The 20,054-nt window shown below is 27.9% G+C and overlaps 1 protein-coding gene across 1 annotated transcript; it reads left to right on the plus strand.

Moving 5' to 3' along the window:
• Positions 1-509: 509 nt before the first annotated feature.
• LOC113362913 (condensin complex subunit 3-like) lies at positions 510-18,112 on the plus strand. The gene is made up of 14 exons (XM_026605408.1): positions 510-1,032; positions 1,240-1,530; positions 2,621-2,759; positions 4,453-4,594; positions 4,666-4,902; positions 6,501-6,728; positions 7,140-7,389; positions 9,778-9,961; positions 10,225-10,424; positions 13,313-13,657; positions 15,244-15,345; positions 15,502-15,690; positions 17,383-17,637; positions 17,792-18,112. Exons 1-14 carry the CDS (start codon positions 805-807, stop codon positions 18,047-18,049), a joined length of 3,048 nt encoding a protein of 1,015 aa, XP_026461193.1. The 5' UTR covers positions 510-804; the 3' UTR covers positions 18,050-18,112.
• The last annotated feature ends 1,942 nt before the right edge of the window (positions 18,113-20,054 follow it).

Below are 20,054 nucleotides of genomic sequence, written 5' to 3' on the forward strand. Positions count from 1 at the left end.
GAACTTTCAGCTTGTTCTAACAAAATAATTGATTTAAATTTGTATCATTTTTTTATATATAATTTTTAATTCTGACTATAGTTCTAATATACTTTAAACAAATAATTTCAATTTTGCAATTCAATTTATATAATTTTTATAAATATTAGACAATGTTACAATATTAATATAATAATCTATTTGAAAACATTCAGTATTCCTCGAACATTTCGTTACGGTACGAGAAGTTCCAGCAATTTGCCTTAAGGCACGATGCTATACACCCCACTAGTTTTTATTTTAATTACAATATTTATTACAACTGTTAAATAAATATAACATCTAACAATAAATAAATTTTGGACAGAATTATTCAAAGTTCTAACTGTGAATTTAAACTTCGCGCGCGTCGTTCGTACTGTCAGAACGACGCGTTATTGTTATGTTGGCGACATGTCATGCAAAACGCAATGTTCACGTTTTGACATGACTTTTCTTCAACGCGTTATTATTTTGTTGTGGGTCAATACGATAGTTTGATTGTTAAAATTTAATCCCTAGAGAATAAATAATAGACATTTACACTTGAGTTCAAATGTTGCAATTCATTTTCTGAGTTTGCAAGTTAAGATTCGTGCAGGATTTTTCGATTTAACTTGTTAGACACAGAGATTAGTTGTTTAGCGATGCTCACTACAGAATTCATTGTTTCAGTTTAACGTCAATTCGAAATATTCGTTATGCTACCCGATTAAAAACAATAATTGACAGCAGTTGCAGTTATAATTATTTTATATAAAATTTAATATCGTGAAAAATTACAACATGAAGCGCCCTAGAAGACCTGCTAAGAAACAAACAACATTACTAAAGGATAAGACTTATTTAGCTTTCGGTGCTATTGTGGTGGAAGCTTCAAAGTCAAATACAACACATCATAAATATCTTGCAGAAGCCCAAAAAATTGCAAGCAAAACAGCTGAAGACCGTCTATTCGACATATTAGTTATTTTATCTAAAAAGCACATTGCTCTCGGAGATGACATGCCACAGGTTTTTATAATACTTGGGATCATTCAAGTATTACGTAAGCAGATTTATTACAATTATTTAAAACCACCCCCCCTCCCCTTTGTCACCAAAATAAGCAAATCAATAATCCCCCTGCCTTCCTATAGTGCTTACGTAATACTTGAATGGCCCCTTTATCATTTATTAAGCCTTTAGAGTTGCAATCAATTTGTAATTTTGTTGTTTTAGGTGATTTGTTTTATGGAGTTTATAGCATTATTTTTGAATAATATAGAGAAAGAACATCAAACAATGTTTCATACTACCTTTGGAAAAGAAGCTGAAATGCATGGGTTAATGAAAAACATGCTACGATTTCTTATGGAAATATCATGTGCCGAATGTAGTGATACAAGAAAACTATCGTTACAATTTATTAATATAATATTGAATAATATGGGTGATAGATCTATAGATGACGATATGTTTGATGACTTAACTAAATGTGTTTTAGAACGCGCTCAGGATGTTAAGAACAAAGTGAGTGAAATTGTATTTATTTTTCATATTAGTAACATATTTTATTATAGAGTTTATATTTTGGAAACTAAACTAATACTTAAAAATATAGATGAACAATATCCCATTAAAAGTGGATATTTAGCACACTGTGGTTTGAAATAAAGTTAGACTAGCTGTAAGTGCAAAACTTTAGGACATCGTGCCTTAAGGCAAATTGCTGGAACTTCCCGTACCAAAATTTATTATTTTTTTAAAAACGATTAACATTTTTGAAAAAAAATTACTTCAAAAAAATATGATTTTTGAGAAACTATAAATTTGACAAAAAATTACTTGTTTTGAAAAAAAAAGTTTTTTTTATTTTGACATATTTTAGAAGATCTGAGCTTTTTTTTCAAAGCAATCGTACTTCTTTAACTGCAAAGAGATAAAATATAAAGCGCGTAAGCGCCGCGTCGCTTTTTAACGGGTAAACATTGGTACGGAACCCATAGGAATGTAAACAAAATTTATACTTATTGTTAAAATCTCTATAAAATATCTGATAATTTGATGTGCATATGTCTAATGATCATTTTTGACCGCCAAAATGGCATTTTTTTTACTTTTTTCGTTAGATCTCCGAAACGCTAGATCTGCCCTTATGAAATTTTGATCAATTTTTCATCTTGTCAATACAAGTAAAATGTTTTTTGAATTATTAAAATCGGACGCTCCGTTCTCTTAAAAACTGAGGTACCGTTTTTGGCACTTTTTGCCTCATATCTTCGGAACGGCTAGACCTACCTCCGCCAAAAAGTAATCAGCACGTCTCCTTATCAATACGAATCGAATGTTTTTTGAATTAATCAAATTGCTTCATCCGTGTTCCCGAAATCGTCGACGAAAATTTGTATCCGCACACACATACATACACGCACACACACACACACATACATCCATTTTTTCTAAGGTATGCCAAAATATTCAGAAACCTCTGAAACGTAAAGATATATAAAAATTTTCATTTTCGATTTTTTTGCGATTACTATAACTTGCCCTACGGGAAGTTAAAAATATATTATAAAAGAAAATGTTGCGTATATGTTAATAGTTTTTTTTTTTTTAGATACGGGCAGAAGCAATTCACACTGGCAAAAGATTACAAAATCCACACAATCAAGATGATTTAATATGCAAAACATACAAATATCATTTAAAAAGTGATCCTTCGGTTGTTGTTAGGAAAGCTGTCTTAGAAAATATTGGTATGTTTTTGTTAATATTTTTAGCACAAGTCAAAGATGCATGAACCTATTATAACTTCAATCCTGTTTTTATTTTCTTATCCATAAGTATTTTTCTTTATATTTTTATTTTTACTGTACAATATTGAACATAAGTTGCTAATAGTTAACATAAACTAGTTGGTTTGGTATTTAGCCTTGAGGCAAGTTACATGAACTTCCCGATATGTTTAAATAATTGACTTAATCAATAAAAAATAAATTAATTTATGAGTCATTAAAAGTATTCCGAGTGGATTTATTACACATAATTGAAACGAACGAACACTTTGACTCGGAGTATTTTCTAAAAGCAAAATTTATATAATTGAACCAGTTTTCAGGACTTTAATGGTTTATTATGTTCAAGACCAAGTACTCTATCATTATACCAAGTAAATAGTGTAATTTTAATTTTAACAAATCTCAAAAGAACTACTCATTTTTTCAAACTTTGTTTAATTTTTAAAATCAAACTATTTGTCGTAAGGCCGTAATATTTCAGTAAGTTCTATAAGACCATGGTATACATCACTAAAAAAAAATCCATAAAAATCAGCTTAAATTTTTTTTTCAACAGTTAATTACAAGAAAACTGCTCGGTAGATTTTCACCTAAAACTAATCAGTATCATTCCCAACTAATATCTTTGAACAATTTTTGATTTTTTTAAATCGGTTCGGTAGGATGAGCTTAAATGTGGACGAAAAGTTTAACACTTTTTTTCAAATTATAAAGAAACGGCTTGGCAGATCGTCGCACAAAACTGACAAACTATAGTTCTCACCGAAATACATCAAATGACTTTTAAATTTCCGAAATCGGTCAAGGCGTTTTTGAGAAAACGTCGATCAAAGATCTCATTTTGACAAATGTCAATAAAACGATACCAATTTTTGCAAACTTTGACGAATTTTTAAAGCTAAACGAGTTGTCGTAGGGCCGTAATATTTTAGTATGACCTAGAAAACTATGATATCTACCGTCAAAAAAAAAATCATAAAAATCGTCGAATTTTTTTTTTTAAAACTTCATTACAAGAAAACAGCCCGACCGATCTTTACCAAAAACTAATCAGCACGATTCCCAACCAATATCTATCGATTGGTTTTTGAATTTTCAGAATCGATTCAGAATTGCGGGCTAAAACGTGGACGAAAAACTTTTCACTTTTCTGCAATTTACAAAGAAACGGCCCGGCCGATCGCCGCACAGAACTCAGAAACGATAGTCCTCATCGAGATACATCGAATGGCTTTTAAATTTTTGAAATCGGTTCAGGCGTTTTTGGAGAAAACGTCGATTTACGACAAAAAATCTGTTCACACATACACACACACACACACACATATACTTTTTCCAAATTTGATCTCGTTCGATTCAGAATGGCTTGAAACGTCGAGAAAACATAAAATTAGCGAATCGGATTTTTTGATGAAAACATAAACTTCTCCTTCGGGAAGTTAATAACTATATTCTTATATTTTACTAAATAATATAATTTTTATAAAAGTTTCATATAATTTTCTTTCTCTTCAAATTTTTTTTATGAAGTTTTCATTCATTTTTAATATGCTGAACTTCATTTGAAGTATTTCTAACACAAAGTTTAATATATTGTTTTAGGTGATAAAAACTAAGGCTTATGTAGTGTATATTTTTATTTATTGCATAGGTTATTCTCAATTCACCAGAGAAGCAATAATTTCACGAATAATGGATGTTGACGAAGGGGTTCGTTTGCTTGCGTTTGAAAGGATCCTTCAAATGCCTTTAAGATCTATTAAATTGGCCCAAAGGCACAAGCTACTTTTCATGTATGAAATTGTGCACACTTGGAATTGTTTTTAAGTTGAACTTAGAATTTACAAGTCAATTTTATTTTCAGAGGTTTTCAAGATGGTTCTGATAAAATAAAAAACTTTATTGAAAAAACACTATTACCATCTTGGCTCAATCAGTCTGATAAATCTGTTGTATATCTTATCGATACTATTAGACATGATACAACAGATAAGAAAAAAGAAGAGAATGATACTGTGATAGAAAACGTTCTAAATGTTTTATTTAAACTTTTACCATTGCAAGAATTATATAATGATTTAAACTTGGATGATGAGAAGAGGTATGTTTAAATATATATTATATGCTGTTTAATATTATATTTCATGACATGCTTTCATGACATTATTCATAACAATTAATTTCAAAGTATTTTTTGATGTTGCCCAAAAAATGTAAACTAATTTTTCAGTTTGTATTTCTGGCAGTGTGGAAGTTTGAACTAATTTATCACTAGCATAGTTTGAGAGCTTGTTAACTTCCCGAAGGAGAAGTTTATGTTTTCATCAAAAAATCCGATGCGCTAATTTTATGTTTTCTCGACGTTTCAAGCCATTCTGAATCGAATGAGACCTAATTTGGAAAAAGTATGTGTGTGTGTGTGTGTATGTGAACAGATTTTTTGTCGTAAATCGACGTTTTCTCGAAAACGGCTGGGTCGATTTCAAAAATTTAAAAGCCATTCGATATATCTCGACCAGAACTATTGTTTGTCAGTTTTGTGCGACGATCGGCCAAGCCGTTTCTTTATAAATGGCAGAAAAGTGAAAAATATTTCGTCTACGTTTTAGCCCGCAATTCTGAATCGATTTTGAAAATTCAAAAACCGTTCGAAAGATATTGGTTGGGAATCGTGCTGATTAGTTTTTGGTAGAGGTCGGCCGGGCCGTTTTTTTGTAATAAAGTTTAAAAAAAAAAACATTCGACGATTTTTATGATTATTTTTTTGACGATAGATACCATAGTCTTCTAGTTCAGTTTTAAAAATTCGTCAAAGTTTGCAAAAATCAGTATGGTCGGTCTTTTTGGCATTTGTCAAAATTAGACTTTTAATCGACGTTTTCTCAAAAACGCCTGAACCGATTTTAGAAATTTTAAAGCCATTTGATGTATTTCGGTGAGGACTATCGTTTGTCAGTTTTGTGCAACGATCTGACAAGCCGTTTCTTTGTAATTCGAAAAGAAAGTGTTAAACTTTTCGTCCACATTTAAGCTCATCCTACCGAACCGATTTTAAAAAATCAAAAACTGTTCGAAAGATATTAGTTGGGAATGATACTGATTAATTTTAGGTGAAAATCTACCGAGCCGGTTTCTTGTAATTAACTGTTGAAAAAAAGTGTTAAATTTTCGTCGACATTTAAGCTCATCCTACCGAACCGATTTTAAAAAATCAAAAACTGTTCGAAAGATATTAGTTGGGAATGATACTGATTCATTTTAGATGAAAATCTACCGAGCCGTTTTCTTGTAATTAACTGTTGAAAAAAAAATTTAAGCCGATTTTCATGGAACTTTTTTTGGCGATATACATCATGGTCTTATAGGACTTACTGTAATATTACGGCCTTACGACAAGTAGTTTAATTTTACAAATTCGTCAAAGTTTGCTAAAATTATTATCGTGTGTTAAAGTAGGATTGATGAAGTATATTATTTACACATTTTTTTTTTTGATTAAGTCGATTATTTACACATATCGGGAAGTTCATGTAACTTGCCTCAAGGCTAAATACCAAACCAACTAGTTTCTTGTTTTGCTCGAAATATTGTTTCAATTCAAAATTTAAATTAATTCAAACATGAAAAAAGCCTAAGCTTGTTTTATAAATGTTAATCTTCTGTTTGATAAATGTGACTAATTCTCTATGAATTTTGCAGAATTTCACCACTTGAGAAGCTGTCACCTCAAAGATTGATATATTGGCGCAGTTTTGTTCAATATCTTATATCAAATGGTTCTGAAATTGGCGCAGACGTGGATCTAATTTTACCAACCTTAACAGATCTTGTTGATCTTATTTGTAGTTACGATGAGTATTGGGAACCTACTATGGCTGCACAAAATCCTACGAATGAGCAGAAACTTGATCAGCTAGACTATAATGTGTAAGTTGAACAATTTGAAGAATTTAAAATTTCTTGTTTCAATCATGAAAACGATGTTATGAAAAAAAAAGTGTTTTAGAAGTGTTTATATTAATTACAAGAATTAAATTTAAAATACTTATGTGCAGTACATTGTAGCTTCAAAATCATTTGTGTTATTGGATTTTATATTGAATTTGATCATTGAAATTATATATAAAATGAACTGCAATATAAAATGTAACAGAAACCTGTTTCTTTTATTTTATGTTATACTTTATTTTGTATTTAAAAAAAGAAAACAAAACAATCCTATCTTCTTTATATTATTTATCTTAATCACCAGTTTTCTTTTTAGTTTTTAGATTAAGCTTTATATTGATTAGTTATTTATAATAATAATCACACACTGTCAAATTATTGTAATTTTAGTGGTAAATTGGAATTTCTAAGAATGATTGAATTACATGATTGCTTGGGAGATGAAGTCGGAAGACACAAATTAAATAATTATTTACTGCACAATGCTCTTCATGCCAAAAACATGATTGAAGCTCATTATAATATAATTATCAAAATTTTACATAAAACTTGTTTGAGTTTTATGGGATGGCATACTGAATTGTTAAATGTGATTAACGACATTTATGAAGTACCTGTTACCTCTGAAGTTCCAGCCAAGGTAATAATGAAAAATTCTTGAATTCAATAGTAATAATAATCTTAAACTTGTTGATAGAATTTGGTGCTCAAAATGTATTTAATTTTGATTGACAATAAAGGTATGCAAAAAAAAAAAAAAAAATGATCCCCATAAAAAAATTGCATATTCTGTATGGTCTTATATTATAGTGCAGTAAACGGAGAGGAAAAAAGGGTATAATCTCTGAATTTTTTTACTGTGCTCCGAATTGAATGAAATTTTGGAATTAGGTTCATCTTACTCTCAAGTTCAAAAGTGAAAACAATTCGGGTTGCGCCATCACCCCCCGGGGGGATAACGCCCTTTCTCAATTGTGCAATTACATTTTTTCAAAATAACGCCGGAAATCGATGGAAGAACTAATTATAAGAAAAAAATGTCTTTTATAGTTTTTCAAAAAAACTAATACTTTTCAAGTTATTGGCCACTAAAGATTCATATATTTTTCGCGTTTTTCTTCGTTTTTTTGCAAATATCTCCTAAAATATACATTTTAACGAAAATCATGTAATGAACAAAATAATGTCAATAAAAATCTTAATCAATCGGCATTACATAAAGTGTTCTAGGAAAAATATTAAGCAAGATTTGAAAGAGCAAAGTCGTTTTTTATTTCGTTCAAGATTTAATTGTTGTATTTAAAGCCATCTAGTGTCGAGGTTTTACATTTTATGCATTTCGGTGAAATTGGGTTTTATAGTGCTCAACATAAGCTTTAAAATGAGTGCTGTTACAAGTTTTTTGCGTGTAAAATGAGTGAGTGAGCTATCATGCAAATAAGAAGCATATACGATATTTTTTTTCTCTTAAATCATACGGTTTAATGAGCACCATTTCCACCAGAACTAAAGAAATTCACATTCCATCTAGAATTCACTTCATCATAGACATGTTGATGGATTCTAGCAGATTCACTACTTTAGTACAAACTATTTTCAGAAAACTCACGATTTTATAAAAACTTTTTTTTCCAATTTGCGCGGCCGCATTTAAACTTTTTTAAACGATTTTATAAAAACTTTTTTTTCCAATTTGCGCGGCCGTCTTTAAACATTCATAACTCTCTCAATTTTTGTGTGAAAGAAAAATAATAAGACAATAATAAGCCAGAAAGATCCCTTTGATTTTTATTTATATGCTTTTATTCATATCTTTTATTCTTTTTGAGATATAATGAAAATAATTTCGATTTTTAAAAAAATTTAAAAAAAAAGTTTTTATAAAATCGTGAGTTTTCTGAAAATAGTATGTACTAAAGTAGTGAATCTGCTAGAATCCATCAAAATGTCTATGATGAAGTGAATTCTAGATGGAATGTGAATTTCTTTAATTCTGGTGGAAATGGTGCTCATTAAACCATATGATTTAAGAGAAAAAAAAAATCGTATATGCTTCTTATTTGCATGATAGCTCACTCATTTTACACGCAAAAAACTTGTAACAGCACTCATTTTAAAGCTTATGTTGAGCACTATAAAACCCAATTTCACCGAAATCCATAAAATGTAAAACCTCGACACTAGATGGCTTTAAATACAACAATTAAATCTTGAACGAAATAAAAAACGACTTTGCTCTTTCAAATCTTGCTTAATATTTTTCCTAAAACACTTTATGTAATGCCGATTGATTAAGATTTTTATTGACATTATTTTGTTCATTACATGATTTTCGTTAAAATGTATATTTTAGGAGATATTTGCAAAAAAACGAAGAAAAACGCGAAAAATATATGAATCTTTGATGGCCAATAACTTGAAAGGTATTAGTTTTTTTGAAAAACTATAAAAGACATTTTTTTCTTATAATCAGTTCTTCCATCGATGTCCGACGTTATTTTCAAAAAATGTAATTACACAATTGAGAAGGGGCGTTATCCCCCCGGGGGGTGATGGCGCAACCCGAATTGTTTTCACTTCTGAACTTGAGAGTAAGATGAACCTAATTTCAAAATTTCATTCAATTCGGAGCACAGTAAAAAAATTCAGACCTAAAACGCTTCGTTTACTGCACTATTAGTAAACCATTTATAATCTTGTACATTATACCCATTCAATTATTTTACCCCATTTTGAGCACAAATGTATCATCATTCTCAGCTTCATAAAAATCTGATACAAATAACAGAAGTGTTTTACTTCTCATGTCAAATATGATATATGCTATGGCATGAAAAATATGATTCACATATTTCTGTTTGTTACTTAATTTAGTTTTATTTAATTATATATTTTTCAAGATACTCAAATAACTTTTAATCTCAATTATATATATATATATATATATATATATATATATATATAAATATATAGATTAACAATTATAATTATCACCTTTTCATTAATGATATATTACTTTTCAATGAAGCAGCAAGCACCATCAGTGGAAAAATCTCATGAAATTGATGTGAAGAAAGCTAATTTAAAAATTGAGATAATTGAATTGGAAACATGTAGAGAAGAAGCCTTAAATGAGAAAAATTACACAAAAGCTAAAGAATGTGATGATAAATTGGCAGTAGTAAGGAAGCAGTTGGATGAGTTGCATGCAGGTACAATTTGCTAATTTTTTCATCAACGTTTCAAGTCTTCCTGTATCTTTTGTTAAAAAAAATTCAAGCACTGATGGATAGGTGGTCAGTTGGTTATTATTTGTTGATATTTTGTTAAGCCAAATAAGAAAGCCGCATTTAGTTAGTTGTCCACATAATATATGCATATATATATATATATATATATATATATATATATACATATATATATATATATATATAAATATATATATATATATACATATGAGTATTCTTTTTTCTAGGTACGATAATAATGGCTCCATTAGAAGATTGTCATGTTGATGAACCAGAAAGAATTACAACTGATAATCCGGAAGATTTAACAAAAATATTAATGATATTGTATAGTATGTTGAGTTTAGGTGATTATAAACCTACACCAGAAATGAACATTCTGTTCCAAGACGTTGTTCAACCGAATTTGTCATCTAATGATTCAGAGGTAATATATCTAAAAAATTAATGTTTGATCTACATTGTTGTTTCCTTCGAGAATAACGTTTTTTGGTCTCATATTTTTTACACCTTCAATTTACTTTGTTGAAATCTTGAAGAATTTTGAACTTGTAGCATGTTAATAAACTATAAATGTAATATATATATATGTATATATTGATTGTTTCTTTTCCGAACAGTAAATCCAATAATAAAAAACAATTTGTTTTTTGAAGATGTTTAATAACGACGTTTCGGAACTAGGTACGTTCCATCATCAGGTTTATTCTGTCAAATACAATGTTTTTCAAAAATATTGATTAACATTAATTAATGATGGTCAATACAGATTAATTAGAAAAAAAAAATTATAAAGGAATGGATTATGTACCGGAGTAAAGAGTAATAAGAATTAACTAAAAAAGGTTTTATATAAAATTGAGAAGCAAAAATTATTTACCTGTAATAATTTATATATCCATATTACTAATATTTTTTTGTTAAAAACACTCGATTTTTTTGGAGGATATTTGTAGATGTTACGACTACACAAGACTTAAACACACTGATATGGAGTTCTGTCGGCCAGATGTAAGGGACAATGTACGGAATTCTTGGCAAAAATGATTTTTTATGGCTCTTGTATTGGTATGTAAAGAACTCTTACCAATTTGTGGATCTAATCAAAGACCGAAACATTACGGACGATCAAATTTTTCTAAGCCTTGATGTAATTAACCTTTTCACATGTGTTTCCCATGATTTAATACTTGATTCAATTGAAAAACGCTGGCCCACTATTTGTAACTACACCGACTTTCCTATAACTACTTTCAAACACATCATTAACACTGTCCTGAATCGCTCTTATTTTAATTGTTTCAATAATTTTTATCTACAAATCAAAGGTACTGCTATGGGTTGCCCATTATCCCCTGGCATTATAGACCTAGTTTTACAAACCCTTGAAATTTCTGTTTTCTTCACATTAAATTTCCAAATATATTTTTATGTTAGATATGTAGATGACACTTTTTTATAATAGACAAAGAACAATCAGATATGATACTCGATACCTTTAACAATTACAATAAGAGCATTCAGTTCACACATGAAACACAAATCGACAACAAATTGAACTTTTTAGACGTGACTGTACACAAAATTGACAACATTATTTGCACAAATTGGTACAGAAAACCTACATGGTCAGGAAGATACCTTCATTACGCGTCATACTGTCCCAAAAATTATAAAGTCAATACAATCATTTCTTTGATAGACCACGCAATCATGTTGTCTCACTCTTCTTTTCATACCCAAAACTTTACTAGAAAACGGATATCCCCTCACCCTCATCAATTCCATTACCAATAAAAGACTTTCCTATCATAAAAGTAACAATTATCAATCCATCTCCAAATTATTCCAAGACAACAATATTAAACCAACTTTTCACAGCATGCCTTACATTAAAGGCTTATTCGATTATTTTGCCAAATTACTCAAAGAAGAAAATATTTTTATTTCAGGAACAGCTCTATATTCTTTTAAAGAAATGTTTTCAAAAATTAAATCCACCACCCCTCCTAAATTCAATACTAACGTAGTTTATTCCATCTCTTGCAAAAATTGTCAAAAATAATACATTGGCCAAACATCACAATACATTCATAAGAGAATGAGACAACATGAATTAAGCGTCACTCATCACAAAAGCCGAAATTTCCAAAGCACTCTTGTCCAACATTCCATTGAAAACTCACATAATTTTACCTTTGAACCCAATATTTTATATAGAGAGGACTGTACTTTTAAAAGACTTTTTTCTGAAAGCAGTTTAATCTTTTTGAATTCGTCAAATAGTGTTAATAAAAGATCACATCATAATATCATTCATGACTCGTATCTAAATTTTTTAAACCTGATTAAAAACAATTAATCCTAATAATTTTTGAATATGTATATATATACATGTATATGTGTTATAATATATGCACATCCATATAAGTGCTTATATGTATGTTTTTGTATATACACTATATACATGCACTTGCGTATATGTTCATGTATATAATTGTGGATACATTAATATATAGATATGTGCATATGTATGTATGAGTATGTAGGTGTGCATATGCATGTGCATGTATATATATATACATAATATTTCTCAACATTTACTAAAGCAATATTTCCTCTTTTTTCGTAAATTACCAATACAAGAGCCATAAAAAATCATTTTTGCCAAGAATTCCGTACATTGTCCCTTACATCTGGCCGACAGAACTCCATATCAGTGTGTTTAAGTCTTGTGTAGTCGTAACATCTACAAATATCCTCCAAAAAAATCGAGTGTTTTTAACGAAAAAATATTAGTGATATGGATATATAAATTATTACAGGTAAATAATTTTTGCTTCTCAATTTTATATAAAACCTTTTTTAGTTAATTCTTATTACTCTTTACCCCGGTACATAATCCATTCCTTTATAAATTTTTTTTTTCTAATTAATCTGTATTGACCATCATTAATTAATGTTAATCAATATTTTTAAAAAACATTGTATTTGACAGAATAAACCTGATGATGGAACGTACCTAGTTCCGAAACGTCGTTATTAAACATCTTCAAAAAACAAATTGTTTTTTATTATTGGATTTACTGTTCGGAAAAGAAACAATCAATATATTGAAAAAATCCAGGACTTATTGAATATATGTATATATATGTGTATATATATATACATATATATATATATATATATATATATATATATATATATATATAATATATATATATATATATATATATATATATATATATTAATGTATATAATTAAATTATTAAAATGTTTAATTCTATATGGTACAATTTATATTGAATCTTATAGGTTGAGTATTGGGCAATGTGTTGTGCAGGAGCTTATTGTATTCACGATTTGAACTTAGCTAGGACCTGTTTCCCAATATTCTTCACAAAAATGTTTGCGGATGCGCCAATGATACCCACACATCAAATGTCAAGCTATACTGATGCTATTAGTGCGGCTACAGCAGTGACTGTTAATGAACCCCATTCTATACCAGATGTGGCGCTAAAAATCGTCTTTGATATGATTCTTGCACATTCTGTCGAAAGTTTTGAAGTCCAAGACAATAATGAAGATAGCAGTCAAGGGACCAATCTAAGTTCACGTCGGGGGCGCAGATTATTTCTAATGGACCTGGAAGAACAAGTAAATTGTTTTTTATATTTATTTATTTATAAGCTATATTTATAATATTTATTTTATATTTATAAGCTATATAAGTTTTATATGAAAACAATAGGGATAAGCTGTCTATTCAACTATGCTGAAAGTAATAATCACTTACATAACAGCTTACATATATTTTTATCAAATACATATACTTTTACATGCATATTGTATGACTGATCAAATACTATAATAATGAAGACTTTTTTTAACTTTTCTTCGCTAATTTTGTTTTCTCGACGTTTCAAGCCATTCTGAATCGAATGAGACCAAATTTGGAAAAAGTATGTGTGTGTGTGTGTATGTGTGTGTGTGAACAGATTTTTTGCCGTAAATCGACGTTTTCTCAAAAATGGCTGGACCGATTTTGAAAATTTAAAAGCCATTCGATGTATCTCGATGAGAACTAGCGTTTATCAATTTTGCGCGACGATCAGCCAAGCCGTTTCTTTGTAAATAGCAGAAAAGTAAAAAAAATTTTGTCCACGTGTTAGCCCGCAATTCTGAACCGATCTTGAAAATTCAAATACCGTTCGAAAGATATTGATTGGGAATCGTGCTGATGAGTTGTTGGTAGAGATCGGCCGGGCCGTTTTCTTGTAATAAAGTGTTAAAAAATTTTTTTTCGACGATTTTTATTATTTTTTTGACGGCAGATACCATAGTCTTCTAGATCATACTAAAATATTACGGCCCTACGACAACTCGTTTAGATTTAAAAATCCGTTAAAGTTTGCAAAAATTAGTATCGTTTTTTTGGCATTTGTCAAAATTAGACCTTTCATCGACGATTGCTCAAAATTTCAGAAATTGTCTGAATCGATTTCAGAAATTTAAAAACCGTTTGATGTATCCCAATGAGGACTATCGCTTGTCACTTTTGTGCGACGATCGGCCGAGTCGTTTCTTTGAAATTTGGAAAAAAGTGTTAAACTTTTCGTCCACATTTAAGCTCATTCTACCGAATTGATTTTAAAATATCAAAAACTGTTCGAAAGATATTAGTTGGGAATGATACTGATTAGTTTTAGGTGAAAATCTACCGAGCCGTTTTCTTGTAATTAACTGTTGAAAAAAAATTTAAGCCGATTTTTATGGATTTTTTTTTTAGCGATATATACCATGGTCTTATAGAACTTGCTGAATTATTACGGCCTTATGACAAGTAATTTAATTTTAAAAATTCATCAAAGTTTGAGAAAATGAGTAGTTTTTCTGACGTTTGTTAAAATTAAACTTAGACGATTCACTTGGTATAACGATAGAGTACTTGGTCTTAATAAACCATTAAAGTCCTACAGAAACTGGTTCAATTAAAAAAATATTGAATTTTGAAAATTTGCTTTTAGAAAATACTCCGAATAACGTGTTTGTTCGTTTTCAATTATGTGTAATAAATCCACTCGGAATACTTTTAATCACTCATAAATTAATTTATTTTTTATTGATTAAGTCGATTATTTACATATATCGGGATGTTCATGTAACTTGCCTCAAGGCTAAATACCAAACCAACTAGTTTATATTTAAATTGTTGTGAAGTATAAATCAATATTTTTATATAGGAAGGAGAAGCAGAAGGAAGTATTGTGGATAAGACATGCTCTCAACCTGGAGCTAATCTAAATGCTACACCAGGCATATCCGTTTCTGCAGCGTTTATAGATGTAAGATATATTTTTTCTATATTTTATTATTTGCATTATCTTATGAGTATATACATTATCAATAATACTCCAAGCTTCTTTTTAAAATAAAATTGAAAACTTTATCATATATTAATTAATATTGCTTCATATTGTAATATGCTATAAATTTTTTAGATTATTATGAAATTATTACAAGAATGTGAAGTGCATTCTACCCGTCTTATAGTGGTTCAAGGCTTGATTAAATTGTTCTTGAACAATAAAATAACATCTGATAAAATAGTTGCTCATCTTCTGTTGATGTATCACCATCCAGAAATGGACTTGTATGAAAATAATGATATTAGACAACATATTGTTTTGGTGAGTATATTCCATGCAATGAGTAAACAATTATTTTAATAATTGAAACTCAATACTAATACATTTCCTTTAATACATAAGATAATGTTATTTAAATAACATTATCTTATATTATGTATTAAAGGAAATGTATTAGTATTGAGTTTCAATTATTAAAATAATTGATAAGGTTATTTATCAGATTTTAATATTGATATGACCATACTAATACACATGTGGGGAGTTTATAATTTGCTTAAGGGGTTAGGGGTACTTGGAGGCACAAAAAAATAATTTTCAGTATTTTTTTTTTGTTATTAAACGATGCTTTTTTACAAACATATTAATACGGCATTATAATACAATGTTTTGACTTGAAGTAATAAAAATTTTAGAAAAAAATAATAAATATTCCCAAAATTATAGCTATTTTTGTTGTTGACCCTGTTCCAAAAAACGGTCCTAGCGGTGACCATCATAATTCCTTAGAGATTCATCTAAAATCTATCAAATAAAAAAAAAAAAAGTTTTATAAATAGATAATCCTGGGCCTGATCGAAGGTTTTCTTTTTTTTTTTTGCAAAAAATAACAAAATGGCAGAAAAATTTTTCTTTGATTTTTGGGTAAAAAATCAACAGTTAATTGGTCTTAAAAAATTGAAATTTTCGAAAAAATAAAAAAAATTCGATAAGGCCCGAGTTTATTATGTACTCTAAGAGCTGTATAAATTTCATTAAAATTAACTAAGCGATTTTTGAGTTACAGTGGTCACCGGTACAAAAAACATAGTTTTGAGAAAAACGCGTTTAAAGCTTCACATTGGATTTACGTACAGAAATTCGAATTATTGAATTACTTAAACAGAGTCATCTATTTCTGGGCAATATAATAGTTCATCAGTCATTGTGCAAGTTTCCAAAATTCCCATTTGCTGTTGCCTACGAGGCATTCTGGCCCCCTGAGTGTTCTCGTTGGCGCGCTGATCTGCCACTTTAACAAATGCAGCATCCAATTTTTCAGCATACCAATGGCAATTATACCCACAATTAGGTCCTAGGGTATCCATAATCAATAATAATGATTATGTATATGTATTCAGCAGCCTGTACGATAGTAGAACTAGTAATCACGGTTTTTAGGCATATTTTTTACATTGGTTAGTTGAAGCTTTTAATTTTTTCTGATTATGGATTCAATCTTGAACTACACATCTTGAAAGTAAATTATCATAGCTGAGATCAGCGTAAATCGGTTTAAAAGATTTTAAAACATCAGCAGGTGAGGGAGAATAATCTTGAGTATAAGTATTGAGCTCTCCACTTGCGTCAACGCGCGCTGGTAAGAGTCCAATAACTCAAAAAGTAATCATCGGATCAACTTGAAATTTTCAGAGAACATTTGCAAGATATTACACTTGAAATGCAAAAAAATAAAAATCGATTTTTCAAAAATTCCATGTACCCCTAACACCTTAAGGCAAAATGATAATTATATTTAGATTTTTAACAAATAGTTCAAATATTATTGAAAGAATTCTTAATATTAGCACATTTGTTAATTTGCAATATTAAGATATTAGCACAAATTAGCATATTTTAGTAATTTTCCCATGTAAATATACTTCTTTTAGATGGAATTAAAATTTTTGATTGCTAATTTTATATTATACAATAGTAATTACCTGAATTTTAATTTTTTTTTTTTTAAATTAGTTATTTTCTGCTATGGGTTATGGTGATGCTGGTGGCCCTGATGCTTTAATTAATGCACTCATGCCCGCTGTAATGATTTGGTATGAAGCACCTTCTTCAAGTCCTCTGAAACATATTGAGTGTTTTAATATGTTAAAGCTTGTAATAGCTCTAACACATTCGAATAGAGACGATAATGAATGTATACATAACCAACTTGCTCTAATACTTTGTGATGGTTTAAAGCGTATTCGCAAAAATGAAGAACTGGAATTGGTATGTAAAAAACTATTATGTAAGAACAATATTTTTATATATAATTTCAATTATACCCAATAAATTAAAGCATTAAATACATTATTTAATTTAATAATTATTATATATACATGCGAATCCACTTATGATATAATATTGTTTATACCATTGACAGGATTTATCAAAAGCTTTATCTCTATGCGATATTAACGCAGAAGGGCAGTTGAAATTGGATCTGACACCATGCATATCAGAATTATTGGCAACAATAAGTAATAAAGTAGCATCTAAATATCTGAGACAAGCATTAGCAAATATTGAAATGGGCATGGTTCAAGTTGACCAAACCCAAGAAAGTCGGAAATCTGCCTGTGCTAGTCCTTTAAGTAATGATAAAGAAAATATAAGTAATGATAATGAATCACAGGAATGATTTATGAGAAGAATTTATGCCTCATTCTTATGATTTTGATTTGATTTAAAATTAAATGAAATTAATATCTGATTATATTATTAAAAATTTTTCAAGTTTAAATTAGCATTAAATAATATTTCTAACATATTTTTTATTTAAAATTTTTATCTAAAATGAAATTAATATCTGATTATATTATTAAAAATTTGTTTAAATTAGTATTAAATAATATTTTTAACATATTTTTTATTTAAAATTAAATCAAATTAATATCTGATGATTATATTATTAAAAATTTGTTTAAATTAGCATTAAATAATATTTTTAACATATGTGAAATATAAAGGATATTATTAAAACATATAAATCATATTTATGTAATATATTTATAGAATGTGCATTTTTAACATATTTTTTATTTAAAATTAAATGAAATTAATATCTGATTATATTCTTTAAAATTTGTTTTAAATTAGCATTAAATAATATTTCTAACATATTTTTTATTTAAAATTAAATGAAATTAATATCTGATTATATTCTTAAAAATTTGTTTTGAATTAGCATTAAATAATATTTCTAACATATTTTTTATTTAAAATTAAATGAAATTAATATCTGATTATATTAAAAATTTGTTTAAATTAGCATTAAATAATATTTTTAACATATGTGAAATATAAAGGATATTATTAAAACATATAAATCATATTTATGTAATATATTTATAGAATGTGCATTTTTAACATATTTTTTATTTAAAATTAAATGAAATTAATATCTGATTATATTCTTTAAAATTTGTTTTAAATTAGCATTAAATAATATTTCTAACATATTTTTTATTTAAAATTAAATGAAATTAATATCTGATTATATTATTAAAAATTTGTTTAAATTAGCATTAAATATTTTTAACATATATGAAATATATAAGATGTTATTAAAACATATAAATCATATTTATGTAATATATTTATAGAATGTGCATTTTTAACATATTTTTTATTTAAAATTAAATGAAATTAATATCTGATTATATTCTTTAAAATTTGTTTTAAATTAGCATTAAATAATATTCTAACATATTTTTTATTTAAAATTAAATGAAATTAATATCTGATTATATTATTAAAAAATTTGTTTAAATTAGCATTAAATATTTTTAACATATATGAAATATATAAGATGTTATTAAAACATATAAATCATATTTATGTAATATATTTATAGAATGTGCATTTTTAACATATTTTTTATTTAAAATTAAATGAAATTAATATGATTATATTCTTTAAAATTTGTTTTAAATTAGCATTAAATAATATTTCTAACATATTTTTTATTTAAAATTAAATGAAATTAATATCTGAATATATTATTAAAAATTTGTTTAAATTAGCATTAATTATTTTTAACATATATGAAATATATAGGATATTATTAAAACATATAAATCATATTTATGTAATATATTTATAGAATGTGCAAAGCCATCAATTTTTTGTGGTATGGATTAATTCAGTTTTCTTTATACATATATTGTTACTGAAGGTATGGGTACATAAAGTAATTTTTAATTTATAACTTTTTATCTTGTTTATTTTTTTGTTTGCTATTTGAAACTCTGTAAAAATAATGATACTGGCTTTGCAAAGCTCATGTTTTAATTCTTGCAGAGCCCAACTTTTCGTCTATAGGATACCTAAATCTGATATTAGAAGGGAAGAGAGATGCTCTATTTTTGAAGGACTCTGGGGCACTCTTTAAGTTTATTCATACAAAAAGTGTTTTAAATTTTAAATTAATTTCGAAAAGTCTTAGAATGGTCCTAGACACTATTTTAACCGGTGTTTAGAGCCGTGTCTGCAGTAGTTGCGTAGATTGTAATCTTTCTCTTGTATATATACCCCCGAAGAAGTAACATTGTTTCAAATATATTGACTCAATCCATCCAGTGTTTCATTCTACCAAATTTAAATAAATAAGAGTACAAAGGATAAAATTTACATTTTATTTCAAT

Source organism: Ctenocephalides felis, unplaced genomic scaffold (genome assembly GCF_003426905.1).
Source record: "Ctenocephalides felis isolate EL2017-DRISC unplaced genomic scaffold, ASM342690v1 CF-g0.4_SCAFFOLD_00845, whole genome shotgun sequence".
Taxonomy (NCBI): domain Eukaryota; kingdom Metazoa; phylum Arthropoda; class Insecta; order Siphonaptera; family Pulicidae; genus Ctenocephalides; species Ctenocephalides felis.